General features: G+C 43.8%; 1 protein-coding gene across 1 annotated transcript in view; it reads right to left on the bottom strand.

Annotated features, from left to right (window-relative positions):
* epha4b (eph receptor A4b) overlaps positions 1-25680 on the bottom strand; it is a 79659-nt gene that overhangs the window by 33033 nt on the left and 20946 nt on the right. Inside the window, exons 4-8 of the mRNA XM_041949871.1 lie at positions 23730-23837; positions 22881-23232; positions 4811-4966; positions 1604-1939; positions 494-606 (exon numbers count right to left, since the gene is read on the bottom strand). Of these exons, the coding sequence (XP_041805805.1) occupies positions 494-606; positions 1604-1939; positions 4811-4966; positions 22881-23232; positions 23730-23837 (1065 nt within the window). The remainder of the gene's footprint in view (positions 1-493; positions 607-1603; positions 1940-4810; positions 4967-22880; positions 23233-23729; positions 23838-25680) is intronic.

Genomic DNA, 25680 nt, shown 5'->3' on the forward strand with positions numbered 1-25680 from the left:
GTTCTGGAGTCCCCGCTGGTTGCCTGGCAACTGGTCTCGGGTCAAGAAATAATCTGGAAAACAACACTTTGTATTGCAGATTGACGTTCTGGTTTTTGTACTGATTAAACTAACTGGGTATAATGTATTAATTTGGGATCTTCAGAGATGCAGGCAGGTGGATTTTTTCTTTGGACACAAACAGGCTACCTCTTTTTTTCCAGCCTTTCTGCGAAGCTAAGCCAATCAGCTGCAAGCAACAGCTTCATATTTAGCGGACAAACATGAGAGTGGTAGCAATCTTCTCATCTGACTCTCAGCAAGACAGCGAATATTCCAAAATGTCAAAATATTCCTCAAAAGTTATCCCACACCCCACGTTTGTAATAAAGACCATCTGTGAAAAAAATAACTAAACAAGTAAACAGATCATCTTGATGTGTAAAACTGGTGTTGCGCCCCTTTAAAAATGAGTTTGTGTGTGGTCATGTGTGTGCGTGTGCATCTCTCTCACCTTCTCATAATAGATGACCTCATACTCCACTATCGCTCCGTTGGGTCTCTCTGGACCCTGCCAGGCCAAAGTCACACTGTCCTTGCTCCGCCTCTCCTTCAACACTACGCTCACTGCAGCAAACAAAGAGCAAGCGGAGAAAGCATGAGCAACAACGAGAGAGTAAAGTTCAACGAGATGTAAAAAAGAGAAAAAAAGCGTGAAAAGAGGCTGCGGGGGCGAGGAGAGAGATTACAAGATGGGTACCTACTGTGCTATAATGAGAAGACCCATATTTGAATCATGTAATTTTGCTAATGAGAGAGCTTACAAGGTGTTTTTATACATGTGTGATCACAGCATTCTGCAATGTGTGTATGTGTGACGTGTGTGTGTGTGTGATCTGCTTGTGTTGTTAATGTGCAAACCCAAAACCCTCCCACTTCCTACCCAGCTTTCCCACTTTAGGGCACATGCCTGTGTGGGTTGAAAGGGTGTGTTTGCTCGTGCTTGTGTGTGTATAAATGTGTGTGTGTGAGACATTCTGCAGTAGAGAGTAGCACATGTGACATGTGGGGATCTTAATGAGGTTAACAACCTCCTACACCCTCTTCACCTTCCCCCTCCCTGTTATTACACTCACGTCCATCGTAAGAGGCTGTTAGTCATCACCACCCTGTCATGTGCACTTCTCTTACACAAATTTCCCACAGTCCCACACTGTGAAAGATGCACGCATGATTATATATGTGGAGGCAGAGGTGCAGAGCTGTCATTTTGTGGTATCAGAGTGCTGCAGCACAGCAGTAATTTTACAGTTGTCATGCAAAAGTCAGATACTGTTTGTGAGCACACTGCAATCAGGAGACAATTTTGAAAAATACTCAATTCACTGTCCTCCAAATTCCGAGTTCAGGCTGACAAACATGTTCTTCCCCGGAGGATTTTGTTTGCTGATCAGTAGATATCAATGAAATCCTGCCGAATCCCTTTTTTTTCTCAAGTGTTTACTGCAATTTAAATCCTAAAACACCCTGCCACCCATAAACATTACACTGTGACAGCCTTCTGTGTCAACAAATACTGGTGTCTTCACATCCATAGTTAAATTTGGATTCAGCGTGCTCTCACCTGTTTGTGATGTAGTGACATTGATGACTACCGTTCCTCTGGGTGTGGGACTTAAGTCCGACACTCCGTTCTGGCTCTCAACAGTGAAGCTGTAGTTGGAGTCCGGCTGCAGGTCGGTGACCAGCACCGTGGCCGACGAGAGGCCAAACTGTCTGGGAACGAAATGGACGCTGCTACCGCATGGCATGCACTTCCTGCCATCGCCGGAGCACTTCCTGCAGTGGAGGCTGTAGGTGATGTCTCCTCGGCCCCCTGTGTCTCTGGGTGGCGACCACTCCAAGGTGACGCAGGTCTCGTTCACCGTGGAGATGGAGTTCTCTGGAGCAGATGGAGGACCTGAGGGAAGACAGAGCCATAGATTTATTTCTGTTATCCTTCCTTCTGCTGTCTTTTCTCACCAAAGCCTTTGCGAGTATCCTTGGGGCCTAATAAAAATGTTTAAAAGAATACTCCACTGATGTAACATTGTACTCCTATAACATCGTCGGTCTCAAGATGGACAGTTTAGGAAAAAAAAGGATAAAAATCTAACAGAGCCAGAGCCTGTCTTGTTATTCCATGCATTTTAAACCATGCCACCCTTTATCAGAGTGTGCTGAAATACTGACTGATGAATATTATTTTTTTCTCATCACGCATTATTATGTTCATTCCCAAACTCACTATTAAGAGCAGAATTCACATTGATTAAATTAAAAATGAATGAACTGACTCCAGCCAGAGGGTGGACACTTAGCTTGATTAATGAATAGCTATGGAACGGACAGTAATTAAAAGAGCTTGGCTCATTGTAAATGTGACGGTATGAGAATATATTACACTTCCCAAGTTTAAATCCATCTTTAACGAGAATTCACATGATGTTAAATAGTTGACGCTCGACTTCAGGGAGCTTTTTACCGTGTGAAGTTGACGGATACTCATTAGTGGACAATGATCTATCGAAAGTCATTTTCTCACGAGTCAGGTACATTTTCTGATTTACATCCGTTATTTCTCTGTTCACAAGTGTGCGTGTGTGTGTGTGCATGGATCAAAGAGGTATGATGATAATAATATAGTAATAATCTTTGTTGACAGAGCACTTTTCTAAGCACATGTTACAAAGAGCTTCACACAAAGCAACAACAGGCCATGTATCAAGGCAGAGAGAACCCAGGCATAACGGAACTAAACAGCAGCTTAGGGGCATGAAAATTAATATTTCCTATAATAAATTTAGGCATTATAACAAATTAGAGTTTCAAATTCAATTACATTCGGTTTTGGGCCATGTTTGTGTTGGACGGTGGATACCTAGCTTGGATGGCGCTCAAACACCCCCTGCTTTTCCACTGAGTCGGTGTCAGATGCTCTATCCATGGCGTGGAGAGCCAGCATGCAGCAGCTATCGGCTTCACTGTTTCTCAACACTTCTCAATACTTTTGCTTTGCGCTAAAGCTTTCCACCATCAAACCAACAGAACTCTTTTAGTGGGTGTTGGGTCCAGTTTGAGTAACAGACACACGAGTTTGAAAACCCTGCTCAGCAGTTTATAACACCGAGAAGAAGGTTTGTACAACTCTTGAAAGTTATCACCAGGAATGTGCCCTGCGATGGATTTCGCTGGCCACCGCAGCATCTTGCATGATGATGTTGCATTGTGTTGCAGCAAAACTTGAGCCAAATTCGACATTTTTTGCCAGACAATAATGTGGTTTTTGCTGGAACCCTCCGCCTTGACAGCCTCGCTGTGTAAGCGTAGTGGTCCCTTTCAAATGGATGAGGGGTCAGGATGGACGACAGTTTGTGCGAGCCGCAGACCTCCACCAAGGTGAGCCTTTTAATTTTTTTTAACCATGCCATTGCTGCTGTTTGGAAACCACTCTCATGGAAGCCACTGATTGTGGCTGCTCACAGCACAGTATGGTGCAAGTATACCAACTGTATGGAAATTTGGCAGTAGATGGGCATTTGGCCTGACATCTCATCAGGTCCTGGCTGAGCAGTGAGCCCCAGGGGGCCGTCAGCAGAGCCTGAGACTTTCCTGATTAGCCCTCCCAGTGGCGAGCCTCTCTGAAGGAAGGGATGGAGGCCATGCTGGGGATAATTGAGGCTGTCGGTCATAAATCTCCTGAAAAGGGGTGCTGACTGATCCTGCTAATTCTGTCTTTTTCTTTTCTCCATCCCCCCTCTTCACTAGGCCACACTTAACTGATCGGCCTTTTATGACATTTAGATTATATGCCTCTGATAGTGCACTATTTCCCCCGCTGTTCTCTTCTTTGCCTGTGTCTCAAGTGTCATTCTCCATGTCTCTCCATTACTAATTCTTTCACCTTGTCTCCTTATTTCCTCATTTTCTCCCCCTCTCCATCCTCCCCAGTGCTCTTCACTGGCATGTGTGTGCCCATACATATTTGAACGAACCGTTACTCATTTCCCGCTGATAACACCAACCGTAACATATCTCACCTGCTACAACGATTAATGAGTGTAATCTACCATAACCCGATAATGGTTTTTGGTATGTGTGTCCATGCTTGTGTGTGTGTGTGTGTGTGTGTGTGTGTGTGTGTGTGTGTGTGTTCCTCCATATTTCTGTAGATCAGTCTCTCTCTCCCACCATGTCACTGTCCTTTCCCACCCCCACATCCCTCCCTATCTCAGTCCATCTCTCTCTGTCCCCCTCTTTCGCTCAATCTCCCCTCTTCATTCTTTCTGTTCTCCCCCGTCTCCTTTCGTGAGGATGTGGTCCGATCCCCCTGGCTCTGCGTATTTGTGTGTGTGTATGTGTGTGTGTGAAGCAGGCAAAGAATAAGAAACATAATCAAATTTCTGCCGGAGTATCACCCATATCAGTGTTCTCATCCGAGATATCTGTGGACTGTAACCACACAGCTCACAGATATGGATGTGTGCGTGTTTTATGTATGTATCTCAAGTGTTGTGTAAACCAGCAGCAGCTGAGGAAGAGAAAATGAACACATTTAAAGCTGCCATGCAATGCAAATTCTTACCGGAACACATTACAAACGAATTAAATGCAATATAATCCAATTATTGTTACTTGATGCCGATTTATGACATAAAAATGTAAACAAAAATGCAAATATTTTGACTACATTAAGACTGACCACACAACATGAAATATGTATCCACTCGTCCAGCTGTATTTGTGGCTAGTAGGATGTCTGTGTTTTTTTGCTGTTGCTTGCGTCACTCACGTGTGCAGGCCATGGAGCGCGGGTCGGTCTCAGCGCGGTAGAAGCCTTTCTCGCAGACGCACTCGACGGCTTGTTCCTGCGGGGACGAGCTGTGAGGAGGACATTTGGTGCAGTAGGCATCTGTGGCTGAAGCTTTGTAGGTACCAGGTCTGCACGCTGGGGGGAGGAGACGGATAAGAAGGAGGTTAGAAGCTGTGATAAGTCAACCACTTCACTGAACGATTATTAACTGTAAAGACAAAAGGTGTAAAATGTTTTTGGAGAGTCAAAACTCCAGCAATACCATAAAGTTCAAGTTAAACTATCAACATCCCATTTAAATGGTCTCTGTAATGCTGTGTAATTAAAAAGTATTGAAATCGTCTTTTTTGTGTTGTTTGATGAAGTGCTGCTGGAGTTTTGACTCTTTATGACTATTTCCCCTATTCATACACTGTAGAAGTGCAGTGGTGCCAGAAATCCCCTGTTCTCCAGAAATGCTTTTATAGGATACTTCCAGTTTATTACATCTTGGATATTAGTTTTGTAGATCAATGCTGTCAGCTGCCATAACATTACATTTGCCAAAGTAACTGCTGAGCTCTGGGAACACAGCAACGTTGCTAAAACATAGTCATAAGGCAACAAATATGCGCAGTCAGATGATCAGACAGGTTTTAAACAAACCCCCAGAGTAGCCAAACTTAATTGAAAGAAGAGAAATGGTGAAATCATTTCCCAAACTGCCCATTTTTAGATTTTGATGCAGTGTACCTACCACAGTCGTGTTAGAGACTTTTTCAGGTGCATTTGCTTTAGGTTTTACCTCTAAATAAAGTGGTTTCAGTACTCAAGCTAAACTCTTGGCTTGTTCACCTGTCTGATCGTCTCACCGCTGATGTTTCTTGCCCTCTAGCTCCCACAGTGATATCATAACTAATAGGAATGATGGCCAAAACTACAAGAATAAAACCAAGGTTGTACAGTTATAAACCACATTTCTCGTTTTAGCCTGTGTGAAAATAGAAGGGGGTCTAAGGTAGAACAGATACCCACAAAGGTAGAAAATGTTCAAAAAACACGAAACGACATGAGGAGTTTTGCTACATCAGAGGCACCACAGATGGATAGTGATATGTAGCGTGCAGCACCCACGGCAAAGAACGGGAAAACAAAGTTTGATGTAATGTATTGTGACATTAGATCTACGTGAGATCCTTTTACATCAGGCTGAAGGCCTGTATAACCACAGGGCCGTACAGTACAATAACACAGTGCAACAGCAGATCAACTATCATTCCTGTTATATAAGCTTTAGATCTTCAGGCAACCGGGGGAACGAAAATACACAGTCGCAGTGATAATCACAATAACATAATATGACTATTGCTACGGCTGTTACGGTGGCTGCATATTAGTCATTATGTGGAGTCATAAAACTGGGGAGGGAAAGCCGTGCTACATCTCAACCGGAGCAGCCTGCTGAAATAGATTGGGGACTTGAATGATTTCCCTTTTGCATCCGAGGCAGTAAAATGGAATTCCTGACTTTCCCTTTGGTAATCTGAATATAGATTACGCATGTATTTATTTATACATTCATAGGCCTGGTATTCCCATCCTTACATGCCTTTTCTGCCATGGTGGTAAATAGTATTACGGTGTACAAAACCCCACGTAAGGAAAATGAGGGTGTCTCAAAAGCAATTCGATAGATGCCCTGTGTGTATGCGTGTGTGTGTGTGTGTGAATAGGTTGGATCAATGATGCGACAGAATCCGCCAGGTGCTGATTGCATGTTCGTGTGCCGAGCGCTTGTGTGCGAGAAGGTGTTAAGTATGCGGCGTGTGCGAGCGTGTGTGTGAGCTTGCTGATTGCTTGTGCTGGTGGTGAAGGTCACGAATTTAATCAAGCTACACGTCACACGTCCCAGAAAGGCTGTAAATTATCACACACACACACACATTCACAAGTACACGCATATGTTCAATGCCGTGGTTAACCTGCGGATAGAGGAATGGAAAAGTGGCCCAAAAGTAGTGCGATTTCTCACTGTGGAGGTAAGTTCTTCCACCTGGACGCTGTGCTTGCTCGCATACAGACAGTATTTTTAGGCAAATCATTCATCATAGGGGAGCAAAGTCCACTAGCACAATTCCCAAAAGACCTGAGAGAACACTGGAAAGGGGATGTGTGTGTGTGTATGTTTGTGTGTGTGTGTGTGTGCAAAAAAGAAAGAAAGAAAGAAAGAAAGAAAGAAAGAAAGAAAATGGAGTGATACTCCCTTTGCTCTCTTTCCTTCTTCCTGTCAGCTTCCAAGGTAATGGGTGCCTATATGTGCTCTGCTAGTAACTGTGTGTGTGTATGTGTGTGTGTGTGTGTGTGTTCCTGTTGGCTGGGCTGTGGGAGCAGGGTGGAAAAGCAGCTTTTCTCTGGGGACGTTTCATCCGGAGAGTCCTGGCTCCGGCCGCCGGCCAGCCACACAGGCACAAAGGACCACGGCGCTAGAGGACAGACAGGGCGCCCCATGCCAGGCCTGGCGCCCAAACAACTGCCTAATCACAAACTTTCTGCAAGAATGGCGGCTTGGCTGCTTCGAGTGGAGCTTCCTCCTCCTGATCTGCTGTTTTCCGCTCTGCTTTTCCACCTCGTTCTCACTCCGGAGTCCCCCTTTCCCTTCTCTCCCACTTCTCTTGCCTCTTGTTTCTCTCAAGCTACTCCCTGTGTCTGCCCCATGGGAAATGTGTTACTTGACTTGGTTCCCTCATGATTAATGATTTACCATAGATATGAAAAAGGGACAAGAAGGCTGAGGCAGTAAGACAGTGCACGCATAAACATACACTCACACACAAAGCAGACACACAGGAGCGCAAAAGTTTAGTTATAAAAACTATGTTGTGGAACTATGAGCTAACTCCAAATTTGCTTCAAAGTAACTGTTGACAATGCTGTTCAGTATATAGGGTGCGTGTGTGTGTGTGTGTGTGTGTGTGTGTGTGTTTCTTCTAAAGACAAAGAGTGGCCTCAGATCCAGTGTCTTATTAAATATTCATCCGGTCACCAGAGAGACTTAGTGTATTTATGCCAATCGATAGCTCTTAGATATGATATAGTACTGCTACTCAAGACACACCCTCAGTAACCACGCACTGATTGAGAAGGGAACAACCCAACTGTTCCCTTTGGGAAAACACTGCATGAGCTGATTGAGTTTGTTCTATTCGACTGCTTTTAGGTGTGCAACTACTCGAATCAAGTATACAATGTCAGGAAGTAGGTAAAAAAAGCCTCTTACAGTTATGCAAATCACAAGGATGTGTCTTTAAAAAGCTGCACTAAGTCATATAATTCAATTTTTTTCATGCCTACTGGAACGCTTTAGGCTGACATAACTTTGAAGGGCGTAATGTCATGATCTGGTTTATTTGGTTTCATGTTGAAAGTATTCCTCACATCTCATCTTTTGCTTGACTTCCTGTGTTTTCCCGCCCTTGTGATTGTTTGATTTGTGTCACCTGTCCCCCATTTGCTTTCACCTGTGCCTCGTTCATCTTCCTCCCAGGGTATTTAAGTCAGGGTGTTCCCCTCAGTCAGTGAAAATAATCATTAGTTGCAGTCCCATATAATAGTATATATATACTATATATAGTATATATACTATATAATAGTTTGAAATGAGCTCCATGCCAACCAGCTACAAGAGTAAAATCCTGCTTCTGCTAAAGCATAACTAATAATGATCCAATGATTTATACAATGAAAGTATAACAGTCATAGCAGCATAAGTACATTTTCTTGATTATACTTAGATAGCTTACTTTTACTTCAGTAACATTTTTAAGGCAGGGCTTTTACTTGTAATAGAGTACTTTTGCAGTGTGGTATTGGTATTTTTTACTAAAGTGAAGGATCTAAATACTTCCTCCACCCCTGCATGAAACAAAGAGAAGCAGCAAATTCTCACATTTCAGAAGCGAGAGAACGTGTGAATGTTCTCACTCACATTCCTCTCCAAATTTATTCTATAGCATGAAATGAATGTGATCTATTAGAGGAAGCTTACACAGAGAGGGAAGCCAAAGTCAACTGCACTGGCAGGGGTGCAAAGTCTCTTTAACGCGCACACACACACACACACACACACACATAGACGTGTACTTTTACACATGCAGCCTTTACTGTCAGTTGAAATTCTACTGTTTTGCAGTCATGTATCAGTCATGTGTAAGTATGGAGCTGAGTGATTGTTTAAGACACTGGCGCTGAAGGTAGAAACCAGCATACTGAACGGAAATATGTCACGCTCTAGTTAATGCTGTGACGTCTGCTGTGATGAAGGACACTTCAAATTTCCGCCGTCTTCAGACTTCAGCAGCACTTCTGTGCGAATGGTTACGCTATGCTAAAATAATGCATTCAGTTAACGTTGGAAAGGGCCCGAACCGATTCACACACACACACACACACACACAGACCAACACAAACCCGATATCTCATAGCCAAAGTCATTACATTCTAATTACATTCAACCAGGCGGCTGTGTACGTATGCAGAATCACATTAGCTGCACTTTTCTGAATCAAATACTTCCTCTGCCTGGCTGCGAGCCTCCTCCTCGCCTCCACTTCCCTTTCAAATGTTCTTGCTAGTTTAACTGTTAATTGCTCTGTTCTCTTGCTTTCTGTCGCACTTGCTTCAAGTCAAACATTGGCTCCCCGCCGGCCCTACCATAAAGGGCAGAAAGAGGAGAAAACTGTTGTGTGTGTGTGTGTGTGTGTCTTTGTGGATAGGTGACGGGGCGGGGGGTAATAGTGAGTGTGTGTGTTTGCATGTGTGTGTTCTTTTGAGAGGGAAGTTGTGTAAAGCTTGCTGGCCCAGGGGAGATGAGCTCCATAATGGTCGCCATGGCAACAGGCTTTCAAGCTGGAACCCTTCTAGTACCCCTCGAGTGCCACAGCTCCTGGAGCACAGAGCGGCCTGTCTGTCTGTCTGTCTGTGTCTGTGTGTGTGTGTGTGTGTTTGTAGGCTACCCAGGCGTTAGTTGAGGCCAGCTACTTAAAAATTGATACATCAAGCGTCAGTGGAGAAATCTGACAAGATTGAATCTGACGTCCTTTATGGCCACCAGGGTCGCATCTGCATGTGTGCGTTTGTGTGTGTTTGTGCTCAAGCGCACGTACCCGTGAAACATGCTTTCGGTCGAATTGGCGTGTTTGCACGCTAAACAAACTTCAGGTTACGAAGCTGATAAACCTTGCACCTTATATGTTGAAAAACATAAACCTTTAGGTGCGAAGAAAACATCATTTGCTTACTGGTGCTTGACAGCACTACAAATGTGAATGTAAACATGTCACTTCAATCACTAGATTTTCTGCACATTGTTGTGTGAGGCAAACAAGGCAAAGAGGTTGGTTTAAATGCTGCAGAAGACCTTGAAACATGTGCCTAGTGATAGTAGTGAGAGTGTGTCCGTGTAGTCAACAATTTCCTTCATTGATAAGTGGAAGTAATATGTATGTGTGTGTTTTTGAGTGTCCATTTGTGTGTGTGTGTGTGTGTGTGTGTGGTGGTGATTGGGGGGGAGGGGTAATGATTAGGTATGTGTGAAATAGAGATGTCAACATCACAGTCCAGCCCCCTGCTGAGAACCTCTAATCCTTAATCGCAGTTCATAACAACCTTTAACACCACAATATCCACCATTACTACTAATCCTCTGAAACACACACACACACACACACGCTGCACTGCATTACAAAATATGATTGTCGTAAATGGCATCATCACATCACAGAGTGACTTCATTGAAGTCATACCCGTATACTGAAACTTACAGGAATGCTAAAATCATCACATTTATCACATCTTCCCTGATACACAACGTTTTTGTAGCATGCTCCATTGGTCATGACGGGGACACATACAGCATATTAAACAAATTACATCATTTCGTCCACTGCTCCAGACTAACATGTCAGCATGGATTATTCTGAGAACGCGAGGAGACATCGTTATTATCCCAGCAGTCAGGAAATAAGAGGTCTAAAGATGAATAAGTCGTCTAAAAATATATTTGCACAAATCTGGATGTATTCATTTATTTGTTTTTTTCAAGACCATGATTAAAAAGCATTGAATATTTTCAGAAAACAGTTATTCTGAACCACAATCATTAGAAGCTGTATGGGCATAAGAAATGAGCATGGTGGCCCCATTACAGACAGTAATTGCTGGTCCAGTTTAACCCAGTAGCACGTAACCTCAAGTACAGTGAAGTACTTATTTAGAAGTGAAACATGTGTGAATGTTGAAAGCTGTACAGACTTTTGATGTGTGTCGTGGAAAAAAAAAGTCCATCTGACCATCGGACACCTGTTAAAATAACCTGCAGTTGTCAGTGGATACTTTTATTTTTAAATGTAGGCCTATGTCAGAGCCTGTGGCATGCCTGGGCTTATATGTTAGGTTTTCTTTTCTTTTCTTTATTTTTTTTTGATTTGGCTGCAAGAAAATTGTCTCACCTGTCATATTTAATCGGAAAAGCTATACTTTAGAAATTATATTAGTGTGTTTGAGTGTGTGTGTCAACGAGTGTGTGGTATGTCTGAAAATGATTAAATGGTATAAGCGAAGGCCTTGTACAGTAGTCTTTTGAGTAGTTCGAGTAGGACCAGTTTAGAGTATTGATATCTTTTTATCCCAGTTCAACAGAACACATGGGACCATGTCTTGAAGGCTTTGTATTCCTAAAGCAAACACTGTACTGTAAAGCAGCAGCTACTTTAGCCTGCAAGACCTCCATTAGAGAAAGACAGGATGAGATGGTTGCAGAGCGGACGTGAGATATGAGCTGTGTCCGGACAGGACACGTTGGCCTCCATTACTGACACCTCAGGACAGACCCTTACTGTGTTTACAACGCCTTATTACTTCTTTGACCCAAACACACACACAAACACACACACACATGGCCAGACCGGATATGAAATGGTTTGTGATGTCCAGTACATGAAGCACATGAGTACACTCATGCTTTGTTCTGATCTACTCTCTGTCCTCTGGATACCAGCCAATTACTGAGAGCGGCCAAGGGGAACCACGGGATGAAGCTCTCCCTCTTCCTCATTCTGTCCATCTCTTTCTGTCTTTTCTCTGGATTTCTCCATTCCTGTCTTCCTCCATCTATATATGTGTTTGCCCTCTCATCTATTTCTGTTTTTCTGTCTCTGTCCTCTCTGCCAGTCTTGCTCCTTTTCTGGCCATCTCTACTTTATTTATACTCGAGATTTCTACTCTGTTTGTTTGTGTTGGTGCGTGTGTGTGTGTGTGTGTGTGTGTGTGTGTGTGTGTGTGAGAGAGAGAGAGAGAGTCGGCTTTTTTATGTGTGTCTTATTTCCCAGTGGGCTGTCTGTCATAAGTTGACCCTGACCTTCTCCAGAGCTCCTGCACAAATATTTACTCTCTTGCTGACAGGCACACACACACACACACACACACACACACACACACACACACACAATCCTCAAAAAATGAGAGAGGGAAAGAGAGCAAGCTCAATTTCAGCGCAATTAAAACACACATCTACACACACATACTTTTCTAGTGGTAACCCAAGCTGATGGCTCACTAATTTTGAGCCGGGATGATTATCCTGCAGTCTAAAAACAGATTAAATAGATACCAGGTGCCTGTGTGTTTCTGTGTGAAGGGGGTCATGGGCGAGGGATGGAAAGACAGCGAGCAGGAGAGAGAGGGAGAGGAAGAAGATAGAAAGAGAGAGACAGCATGACAGGCCTATAGAAGGAGTCTGTGGGGAGTTTGGTTCACCGTCTGAATAACTTATTCGTCTGTCTGTCTGTTTTGCTATCAAGATAAAAGGCCAGAGGAACACAAAGATTCACCTTCTCCCACTACACACACACACAGCTCAAATCTACATACACAGATTAAAACCTTCACCATAACCACATGCATTCTCTCTCCCCAGGCACACATGTAGATTAAACATCTTCCATAAAACCAAACCCACAGAGCTTTAACACACTATAAACACACAAACACACACGCGCACACGCATCTCATCCCCAGATACACTCAGGACACATATACACCACTCCAGTAAACGTGCCCACATTGGTGGGCCCCGTGACCAGCAGAGTGTGTGTAGGACGAGTGCACCTCCTTTCCTCACCCACGTTATTTTCAGTTCATCACTCTCAATAATTCATTCTCTGAGGCGGAGGAGGAAAGGAGAGCCCCGTGCCTTTTTCTCTGTGTCAGTCTCACACACACACACACACACACACTCAGATGTACCTGTCAGGTGGGGGCCTTATTCTCACTGTCTTTAATCTTTGGGTGGGCAGTGGTCGACTTTTTCAGCCAAACTCAGAGCAAATTGACGATAGCAGGAAAGAATTCACAGTCAGTGGTTTATAAAAAATGAACAAACACAAACGCAAAAGAAGGACAATGCTTTGGTTGCTGGTTTGTGGGTGCTGAGTGTACATCGCTGTGAATTCATGTATATCACCTGACAGTTTCAGTGTATTATTTCTTTTTTTCTTATGTATCACAAAAAGTAGTGTTCAGGAATTGGTATCAAAGTCATGGTATCTGGACTGGCGCTGGTATCAAAACAATAAAAACAATACCCAGCCTCACCTGACAGACCCCCAGAACCCCCGGCCCTCATTCAGCTCATGCAGGAAGTCAAGGGTGTCACACACAAAAGACTTCCCTCTTTGGGAAATTGCCACTGCGTGTCACTTTTGTGCTCTCCATAATAAAATCTGCACCATTCAGGACCACAGGAGCTTTTCATTTGACAAATAAATATCGACAAAGCAATTAGATCCATGAGAAGATCTGCTTAAGAAGCAGCCTTGAAAGGTAATAATACTCACAGACCTCACTGATGTCCTTTCAGCATAGCAGTGGATGAAGCTGGGAGGTAAATCACTATGAGAACAGAGGGTCTTCGTAGGATAAACGTTATGATTTATGATGCTATTTCTGGACTCGTACTCTCAGCTTCACTGAAAATTTGGTCATTTGTTTAGTTGTACTTGTTCTCCCTTAATAATGCATTATAACCGATCACACATGCATGAGAAAAATTTGCAAAATCATCTACTTCTTCCCGTTTTCAAAAAAATCATGTTTTGAAACAAGAATTTTCAAAATTTGGCACTGTGGGACCCCACAGACAAAATTCAGACGCATTGCATGTATGCAAATTGGTACGATCAAAAGTATGCTGAATTAGCTATCAGCAGTTTCTTTTTGCACTGCACTCATAGATGTACAAACAAGTATCACTGGATGACCTTGTTACTGAAGAAAACTTAAAAACATGATGATTCTCTGGCAAGTTCTGAGTTAAAAGCAGCATCATTTCATCATCATTTCTAAGTGGAATTATGGACAATTATTTTCGCTAGTCATCGAGGGTAATGATATATTCAGAAAGTTCAAGTCACGCAGAATGTAAAAAAATGTGTATCATGTCTGTGTTTTCAGATTTGACTCTGTGAGGGAGTGTGATTTTTGATGGAAATTGCATCAGTCAGTGGGAGCTGCGGCTGCAGCCCCAAGTGCTGGCAGTGTTGATAAGAAGCCAAATCAGCAGGGCAAAGTACAATAATTAACTTCCTGTTGTTTTCAGAACACCGCCATGCACTTGCCCCTTTAACCTCACACAGCATCCTTTCCTCGCGTCCCTCCCTTGAGAAAACCTAATCATTACCAGTAAGAATGTCTACCTTGCAGGTGTTTTAGCTACATATACAAGGTGTCAGATCAAGCCAGCCGCCTCTGTAGAGTTTTTTCATGTGTAACTGGAATACCGCCGCAGTTGGTCGAAGCGGTCAGGTAAAAATGAAATATAATCTGTCACATCTCTCGTCAGGTTCCGTGTAACCAGTCTTTGTTCTGGCCAACACTGGAGCTAAAGTGTCTATTTGAATTTTCTGAATGGTTCCCCTTGGCTGTAGAACAATAGTGCAGCTGTGCCGCATACAAAAGCAGCAACAAATTGGACTTCAACCACGGCTACATCTGCATGCCGTGTTTGGAGCTGAGCAGTAATGCCTGTGCAGTGCCGGCCCAATCAGTCTGACAGGCTGATCGTACATCTGGAAGCCATCCATAAACTAAAAAGAGAGGGGGGGAGGGGATAAGGGGAAAGGGTCAATGGTTGACTTCCTGTTCCTGTGTTTTCCCGTTCAGCAGACCCGCTGGCTGCCTGCATGCCTCCTCCGCTCTTTTACGTCCACCGTTCTTAAAACCTTTAGATCTTAAGTGGAGCAAACTCAACACTGATTCAACACTATAGAAATGTGAAAATTATGAACTTTCTCATGAGTGCACACATGTTTATCCCTAGCTGGAACTCAAAGCAAATGGAACGCAGCCAATTAATGGAAACTGTACCCAAAGGAGACAAACTCTCCCCTCTGCACCTCTCTCTCTCTCTCGGCCTCTGTCTGTGGGGAATAGTGCTATATAAGGACGTGAGGAGCTGAAACATGCGTTTTTCAGTCCTTGGCCTGCTTTTCCTCTTTTTCTCTAAGGGTTTGTTCACGCAGCTCAACCCACTGCACCAGACTCAGCCAAGCCATTCGGGGTCCTGTCTCCCAAAAGCCACCTTGATGTCCTGCGGTCTGGTTGTGGCTAACACTTCAGCGAAGCAAAAACACGTCTCGGTGCTAAGGTGGCAACTCAGCTTATGTCTGCTGAGTGTGGCGGCACGGTGAGGCTCGAGCTGTGGCTCGGAGGCTCTTTGTGAATAGACATTATCTGGGTCAGTGCTGTGTGGGTATGTAGATGGGGACTATGGTGTGTAGAGGATATAGCCAGCGTCTAAGCCTTTGTGATTTTGTGTGTCATTTATTCAAACACAAAAGAGAGGAGATGAGGAAGAAGGAGAGGGACTGGGGATGGAGTTTAGGAGGGACATGTGAGGGAGAGCAGATAAAGGAGAATAAAGGAAAAAATGAGGGAAAAGGTGGCTGTCATTATTCAAATAAATGAGAAGTGAATTCAGACAGATGGACAAGTCAAGTAGCAGAAAGACGCGCTGCCACAGGCGGGCAGAAGAACCGAAGACTGGTCTTTACTCGGCCCATATATCCGTTTGTCTTTTAAGAACATCTGGCTCGTAATAATACCCTGCTGCCTGACACTTCAACAGCTTAATGCCCTAATGCCTGCAGCAGTGTACATACACACACGCGTACATACACACAAAAATCTCTTGACTTGCTGTCTAAATCCTTCTGTTAGCAGCCCACTCCCTTCCTACCCACACCTTCATGCTCTCAGGCTCCCTGAGCTGCCACTAAGAGAAGAGCAAAGAAATGAGGAAACTGTGTGGGTGTGTGTGTGAACATAGTACATGCAGGAGGGAGCCCTTGACCTTCAGAAGTCTGTATGTGATCAACATAAAAATGCTCACTTTACCGACTGCCTCAACAGTCCACATCACACAAACACCTACACATGCACACACACACACACCTCTTCTGTGAGGACAGAGGCAGAGATCGAGCTCTGCGTTGGAGAGGCAATAAAGAAAGGCAGGCTCCCTACTGAGCTTTCAATACACACACACACACACACACACACACACACACACAGAGTCCTCTGTAAATGAGCTCAATCCCTTTCACAGGTGTGAAGATTAGCCTTTTCCTACATCTGTTCCCTGCTCAAACCTTTCATTATGAACAGAGGCAGCAATCCTCTTATGAGATATAAAGGGTAAAAATCTATTGTGCGTGTTTGTGTGTGTGTGTGTGCGTGCGCGCCTGTAGTCTTTCTACGTGTGCGTGCTTCTGCGTGGTCATAGCCCTTCTTTCATTATATGCACATGAGTGCATATCTTGATGGAGCCCTCACAGCACATGTATCATATAACTTTCACTTTGTCTGTGCGGAACGTAAGTTTTCTTGCAGAGAACAAACAAAGGCTTTCACTGTAAATCCTTTCCTGCTGCTCCGCGGTCAGAGCCAGGTCTGATCGACTGAGCAGCAGGCCTTTGATCGCCGCTCGTCGCTGGGCAGGCAGAAAGACGGGTTCCCCTTTGCAGGTTGAGCAATGTTTTCCAAAAATTTTAAATAGAGTTTTTTTTTCTTCTCCTGAGAATGACATTGTGCAGGACTTAGTTATCCCTCCTAAACGTTATGATCTCATAGTTGTGGTCAAATGGGGTTTTGTGTGTTTAAGGGGCTAAAGCAGTGTGATGTTTTCCTGGCTTTCAGGGTAACATGGCTGTGCCTTAAAGGAATAGTTCAACCATGGAGCTATTTTGTAGTGAAAAACAATTTATTCATGTCCCTGACACTTCTGTGTAGTGTTACATGGTGAAAGTTTCCAGATACAGTTGGTGAGCAACCTGGCAACCTAACTAAGACTTCAAGTTAAATATTAGTTAAATATTCCACCACATAACTTTCTGTAACTCTGAATTGTGCTATTTTCCACTTGATTTTTGCTCAAATTCTGAGGCACTTAGTGAGCTTTAAAGCTGCTGCTGGGTAGATTTTGTTTGTTGTTCAGGCTACTGTAGCTGTTTCCCCCTTTTTCTTATCTTTATGCTAAGCTAAGCTAACTGGCTGTGGGTGGTAGCTTCATATCTACAGTACAGGCATGAGGGTGGTATCCATCGTGTCATCGATCTATTAAACGCTGCCACCTCAGCAGGGCTCCGCTTCTTGACTCACACATGAAACAGTCAAACACATGCATCAATTTCAGCTGATTCATTTTCACTTTTAACAAACAAAAAATCTGCCAACATTCTTGAGTCCAATGTGAAGTCAAAGACTGCACTGATGCCTTGTTCTATATACATTCCTATTGTTTTGTTGTTTCTCAGAATTGACATTCTGGCAATAATGGGGTAACCTGTGGAAATAAAACGTCCCTAATGAAGTGTGTTTCTCAAAATGTTGAACTGTTCCTTTAACGCATGGACATTAGATTGATATTGATCTTCTTATCAAACTCTCAGAAGAAGCAAATACTGCAATTTCCTTAAAATATGATGTAGCTGTCCATAAACCCATTAAGTCAGCCTCCGCAGTGTTCCAACTCAACACGTAGACGAGACAATTCACACTGGATCAGATGCACGTTGGACTTGTTCCTCGCTGATTTACGCGCTGGTTTCTGTCCAATTTGAGGAGTGAAGAGAACAGCAGGAGGGCTGAGTGGAATCAGTATACAAGTCTGGTGTGACTTTGAAAAGTTCCTCTTGTAAACTTGCTTCATATTGGCAGCATCAAACAGACAAATGAACGGGGAGACAGGGGAAGAAGCGGGCCGTTAGACGGGGAGCAGACAGACATGTCATGCTGACCTATATTACTTTTGCCCGCTAAGAAATAGAGAGAGAGGAGATGAGAGCAAGAGAACTTGTGTCGAGGTGACAGGTGTCTGTCCTTCTCCACTCCGTCTCCTCCTTCTCTCAGGCATCTGAGGCAGTAATTGGTGCTGTCAGACACACAGAGGACAGAACACGCACACATACAAACACACACCTAGTCGCAGCTGCACACACACACTCCTGCCCTTCAGCCTGTACCCCTAGGGCTTAAGGCAGGAGAGGTTTGAGAGGAGAATTCACTACTTTCCCTACCAGCTGTGAGACAGAGAGCAGGGGAGGGCAAAGGAGTATGAGGTGGAAATGGAGGGGGTAGAGGAAACAGTGGCAGACAGAAACAGAGAGAGAGAAAAGAAAGCAAAAGAGAGTGAATGAGGCGGGGGGCTTTAGCTGCATGGACAGAGAGAGGCCTCTGCGTGGGGTAGACAGAGATGGAGGAGCGCTGACGAGGCTGTGCAAATGTATGTGACAGAGAGAGAGGCAGGGGGAGTGAGAGAGTATGTGTTTGAATGAGTGGGAGAGATTATGTAACGTCAGCGGTGACAAAGCAGATGAGCGTGATTTCATGTGACTGAGCGGCAGAGCCTCGGCCACCGGAGCAGCAGCGCGTTCAGTGCACGCCGCACACACAGAAGACCAAAGGCAGTGACATCAAACCACGGCGAACCCAATCCTGCTAACACGTCTGTGTGGCAAAAGTCTGATAAAGCTTATTCCTCTGTGCCATAGAGCTCCTTTATTGGCCAAAAACAATTAAAAACACATAAATGAGTCACGCCGTTGTTGCACCAGTTGTTATTTTTGCTCGATGTGAGCACAGTTTTAAGTCACTCCCACATACACCAGCCTGCTGCATTAAATACTCACTAGAGCACCAGATGCGTACTAATCCGCTGCTAAAAATAGTCCCCACATATAAACTCCAGTTTGAATAACGTAAGCAAAAAACTAAAATCTGCAGCTCTTTAAGTCAATAACTATAACTTTATTTTTCAGATGTAGTAGTTTACTAATGTTTTCCTTGAAACAAATTGATGTGTAATTATACATCTACAGTATGCAATTTGGTCATAGTGTATCAAAAAATTAGACATTATTCCTGGAATACGACTTCAGTTAGTTCATTCCAATCATTTCCCATTGTAACCTGAAGAACCACTTTTTGCACAGCAGGTCAGCTTAACATGGCAAAATGCTGTGTAGCTTTCTGTGTAGCTGTAAATTACAGACAAAAATACAATTCAGTCCGCAGAGCAAAGAGAGCAACTGCAAATCAACTACTGTGTGTGAACTCTGCACGACTACATTTAAGTCACTTCAATCATATTTCTTGGTTCTTGCTTCAAAACACAAGACTTGTTGCTCTCAGGAAATGCCACAGGAAGCAGAAGCCTCACCTGAATTACCTCACCTTTTCAAAAAGCCTTTTCAGTTCAGTCAGTTTTGTTTTTTCCAGATTTGCGTCTCAAGCACTTGAATGGATGTGGGATTGAGAGCCACAGACGAGTGAGGGAAGTCAGAAACTGAACTGTGACTGGTTAATTGGTTTTTAATGAGATTTGTTTGATGAGACTGATTGTTGCCAATAAGAAGAAATTGTAGTCTTATCCTTATCTTAGCCTTAATAAAGTACCAATATATCCTAATCACATTAATTATGATAAGTTTGTATGACTTCACTGTGGAGAGGAACGGCAGCTTCAATCACAACAACACAGCTTACTGGTGCTTGTGTGTCAAATGTCGAATCACATTATTTCCTCTCGCATACTCAGTTACTACTTGCTCTGGTTGTACTGGAACAATGGCGGCCTTCTCTCTCTGTGAGCAACATCCCTCTCAATCATTAAACAATTCACCGGATTTAGTCTAATCCAGCATCCAACATGAACAACATGAAAACATACACAGACATTTAAACACGCCTTGCGCCTCACTTCAGGGAATAAGAGCTAAGCATTGGGTGGGAAAATAGAAAAAGAGAAAGATGAACCCGTGATCTATAAATGTTTAACGAGCGCAGACAGGGGAGGTGAGGGCTGCGAGGAGGAAGAGGAGGAGGGGGACAGAAAGAAAAATGGTGAGGTGAAAAAGGAAGACAGCATCTGAAAGGATGGGTGAGGAGCAGAATGAGCGGAGAGAGGTGGAGAACAGTCCCATTACAGAAGCAGACGCCAGAGCAAGGTTAGAAAATAGCAGAGAGGAGGGGAGAGAGGCAGAGATTGAGGAAAAAAGGCTGTAATTGGAGGTGTCTGGTGTTTGTCTAACACAGAGAGGCTAGTAATGATTCCATTAGCGCCTCACACCGAGAGAGAGAGACAGGGACACAGAGAAAGACAGAGAGGGAGAGAATGGGAGTCAAAGGGAGAGAGGGAGAGCGGCACAGAGGCAAAAAGAGGAGGCTAGAGAGGCCAAAACACTACCGGACGATTCACACAGAACCTCGGAAGAAGAAAGCAATCAGCATCTGGACACATAAATTGGGAAAAAAAGAAAGCCACATGCAAAAAGAACAAGAGAAAGGGAATTCAAGGTGTCCATTAAAAGGCTCGTTCACCTGCACGATGATGATAATTACAAATGCCCCTCCAGTCCTTTCCCCAGCTCCCTCTCCCCCACCTCACCCCTTCATCTCTTTGTGTGACAGCGAGCCAGAGAGGGTGATTTAAATGCATTAGCCGAGTGTGTTTTCCCTATGGAAGACCTGCAGACTGTGTCAGGGCAGGAACCTTTTGTTTGGAGCGCTGAGAGGACTCTTTAAAAGCCTGGCCCTTGTTCTCTCAGGGACACATTAAAGCACAACGCACTGGGTTGTTGTACTTCTCTGTGTCCTCTCATGTCTTTGTTAAAAGCAGGCTGATTACAGATGCAGTTACATTAGATGGCTAAGTGAAATTTTGATGAGGGAAGGGAACAGTATCAGCAGAGAGGCACGTGCGGGCAAAACAGCACAGGCACCGGCGCCGTTTTAACAAAAGAGAGCCGACTTCCAGGGTGCGAGTTCGGCATAATTTCACAGCCGACAAACAAATACGAGCTGTGTTCGGCTGACATACGTGGGACAGCAAATTCTCCCGCTGTGTGAGGAGGAAATTTCATTGCTATGCAAATCCCTCCCAAGATCCCACAAAAATGTTTTTCCTAATACTGAGTAGGTGGCGCAGACAGCCCTGCGGCGGAGAAGCTTCAATTCACCACGAAGGAATTAAAATCTATTGGAAAATGCTAGTTGATTGTTTCCAGAATAATTGCTACGCCAGAAAATATGCCTTGAAATGAACTGAAACCAAAAACCTGGCTTTCCTTCCTGTGTTGCAGACACTAGACACCTGTTTTCCCTTCACACACACACACACAAAACAGCACATGCATCCACATCTGTATTGACTATAACTTATTAGACGAGGAACACATATATTTCCTGACCTCTGACCTCAGACTGTCAATAAGAGTCCATCATTACCTCAACACACGTCTACAGCGCACATGCACTAACGCACATACACACAGGCATGCCTCTACTGAGTTAAAGCTGGCTTGTTAAACGCGCTTGCCCTGCTCTATCTATTCTCTCCGGAGCGATAAGACTCGGGGAGCAGACTGATGAGGTCATGGAGATCACTGAGGTCAACCGCTTTGCTGTGTCAGACCGACTTTAAATAAAGTTTCAATACAGGGAGTGTGACATGTGCGTACGCGCTGTAGGTAGTGAAATCATTTGCGAGCCTGTCACTGAGATCACCTGTCAAATAACCACAGCGTGTCATTTTACAAGACAGACACGCTCAACAGTCGGCGTTTCGTGATTGAGATGCAGCCCGAGTTCTGCCACAATCTGTGCACGTTACCAGCCTGCAAACTGCCGAGTGCAGCTTCTGTTCTTACTCACTTGTCTCTAAGGCCCAACTGCCAAGTTTTCTGGGCGTCTTGGCTGCCGCCTCTCCAAAACAACTGAAATTGCAAGTTCGCAGTGATGAATATCTATGATTCCATTTTCTTTTCGGGAGAGGGGGTGAGCCTGTGGGGACAGGTGACGGCGTGAGCCTCATACAGCCTGCGCACTGAAACACACACACGCACACACACACGCACATACTGCACACGCCATCTGTGGAGTTTTACGATTCAATAATCTGCTTCCTGAGGCATACCTGCAATGCAAACACACATCAATAAGCATTTTCTCACACACACTCACGGCGCTCTCCTCTACTCAGCGGGGAAAATGAGATATCCGGCTCTGACAAACACACACACACTCACAAAAAAAAGACGACAAGATGAGATGCCCCAGAGCAACTCATACCCTTTTCTCTGCAAGGACTGTCCTCGCAGTGTTGGGAACTGTATAGAAGCCATAACACCCACGCTGACACACACACACACACATTTACACACCACACAATGACGTTGTAGAGAGCAGAATGGATACGATTGGTATGTTTTGTTTATGAGAGCACTTTTGTAAACTGTGGAGGAATCTCACATGTCTCAGGTTTCTTTCCTCTCTGAGGCCTGTGCACGCAGGGATGCACGCTACACAACACGCAGTCAGGTGTAAACCGTGGAACAATAAACTCACTTTCCATGTACACTTTAGCAACAACATTGTACGTTCCTCTTTCTTGCTTTCTAAATTTTACCATCTGTGTCTCTTTCTCTTTCTCACACACCCCCCCGACCCCTACTCCACTCACGTTGGCAGACGTCCTTGTTCTCCTCGAAGCCCGGTTTGCACACACACCTCCCGATGGGAACCAGCCAGCCTCCGTCTGCACTGCAGTACATCTTGGGAGCCTCAAACTCCTCAGAGGCATTAACACACATGCCGTGGACCTCCACCAGCGCCGTGTCTCCGCCTGTTATAGTGTCGGGGAACTGCGCCAAGTTGAGCACAGTGAGGGGACACTTCTTGTAAAAGACCCTGACTGAAACTAGAGCGATGCAGGCGCCAAGGTCCTGGAAGGCCAGGTAGAAACCCTTTTTACTCAGGTTGCTGATGTCGCGCACCTCCGTGTTTAACTTCATCACACGGTCGCCAACGTCCACCTGTGGATAAGGCACATCATTTTTAAGTGTCTTAGTTCATTTAAATGGGAGCATTGAAATTCAACTAGTCCAAAAATCTCTAAATCTGTTTTGTTAAAATACTGCTGCCTGAAACTCCAAGACAGAAATAATTATGTTCCCCTGCTAGCGAATGGAATAAAATAACTAAGTTTAAATATAACCCACATTCAAACACAGATTTATTTTTTAAGAGTGGGAGGCAAACAGTGAATATCTAATTTTGGAATGCAAAATCTACTATTGGAAAAATTGTTTTATGCTAAAATTAATATAAAATTCTCATAGAAAACACAGTACAAGAGAGCCAGCATACAACCTTCATCTCTTTCTTTCTTTTAAAGAAGGGGGGCAGATAAGAACTGGTCACATTCACGTAATGATATACTTTAACAACAAGGCCATTTGGGAATCTTTACGTATTTCATGCTGTGTTTGTGTACACAATGCAGTGTCTGTGTGTTTGTGTATGTGCGTACCTGTGTGAAACTCTCATCAGCAGCAATAGTATCGATCTTGACATACTGGCTCTCCTTGATGAACCACAGGTTGGCATTGTTGGACTCATAGTAGTACATGTTGAATGTCTGCAAAACAAACGGCATCCATCAGCTTTCAGACTCTTGAACTGGAAGCTATCAGACACAAAAGAATAACACGCACTAAAGCTCGACAGATAAAAGTGAGAGAGTCCATCCGATGTGAAATTTTAACTAGGCCCTCATAGCTCTGCAGTTATTCTGCTGCTTCTCTTCAAATCTCAGTCCATCTGTCTCGATGGCCAGTCAGCATCGCTGTCTGCAGTTTCATGAAAGTGCTGCTCTGTACTGTCTCACACAGTATTATCTCCACTACTCATTCCGGAGATGTACGGAGAGTGAAAAGGGTGCAGAGGGCAGACAACGTAGAGAGAAATGAATACAGAGGAGCAGCGATATCAGGCTGATATGAGAGAATGGGGGACAGTAAAAAAAAATATACCAGAAGTTAAAATATACGAGCAGCCACAAAAGAAGCCTCCAGAGCATCGTCTGTTTCTTTCTGCAGCTATTCTCTCATGTCATTCGTTTCCCGCCTCCTCTCTGTTTATCTGTTTGTCAGCCATCAAAGTGAACTCCCATCTCTCTCTCTCTGTGTGTGTGTGTGTGTGTGTGTGTGTGTGTGTGTGTGTGTGTTGAATAGAAAAGACCAGAAAATAAAATAATGAAAAGGATTATTCATTATGTCCTTTTGCTGCTCTGCAGTGTACTGCTGTACAGTTGAAGGACGCTACCAAGCAAATTTACTCAAGTACAACTTTAAGGTACTGCTAATTTGGCTGCAAATTCACACACAGGCAAATACTGTACTTTTTACTCCATTACATTTCTTTGACAACTTTAGTTACTAGTAACTTTGCAGATTTAGTTCATCAACAAATAAGTAATGATGGAATATTATAGATTAAGATAAAACTTTATTGATCCCCGAGGGGACATTCAGAAGCTACCCAGCCGATAAACTATGGAAGGCAGTTAAACCACATTTTCCAGCCCAACATTAAAGTGATGAACACATTCATGCATCAGTAATTCTAATCCCATAACTGGGCTGAAATGGGCCATAAGTATATTTTGATGCTAATACTTTTGTGCTCTTACCAAGAAAAGATAAGTAAAGTACAAGATCTGAGTACTTCTTCCACCTCTGATGTAGTATAATGTGCAGAATAAGCACTGACTTCACAACAAGCAATAATTAGAGTACAAACAAAAACCTTTTGACGGGCCTGTATATGACTACAGGCAGATTCCTCTGATATTTATCGTGTGAAATCCTCCAATATTATACGTAATGAGGAGACACAAAATAAATGTCTAGTGCTCCTCTTTGCCCCTGCTCGCCTCTCATACTTCAGTGTTTTGTCTTTAGATTTTCTGCTGCAGAAGCCAACAATATGGCATAATTGTAACAGATTCAATATAAAGATCAGGCGGATTTAATTGAAAACTCAGAGATGTGTTATTAACGGTAATTTGATGATTTAGTTGATTGGCTAAGCACATTCAAGAAAGTGGAGACTGTGAGTGTTTTAAGGTCCCTATTTGTGTTCTCAATTAATCAACAAATTTCCAGACAAATGTAATGTCTAACTAAGTTAGTTATACATTTAAGAAGTGAAAGAAATACTGATTACATTATAGTTAACTTAATTTTGCAAGGCTTAGAGCGCTGTGCAATCAGAGAATATTTTGTAGTGATCTTTCTGAGACAAACACCACTCCAGACAATTTCTGCCTCCACCATGTTCCTGCTTAGACTGACTCCTGTGCTATTGATTGCCAAAACAGAAATGTGTCTTTTTACTTGCTACCCTCCAAAAGAAACTGCACTCAGCTGCACAACGGCACCCGTGGAGCAGGTCAAAACTCAATGTCTTGCTCACTAAGA

This window comes from Chelmon rostratus, chromosome 12, assembly GCF_017976325.1.
Source record: "Chelmon rostratus isolate fCheRos1 chromosome 12, fCheRos1.pri, whole genome shotgun sequence".
Lineage (NCBI taxonomy): Eukaryota > Metazoa > Chordata > Actinopteri > Chaetodontiformes > Chaetodontidae > Chelmon > Chelmon rostratus.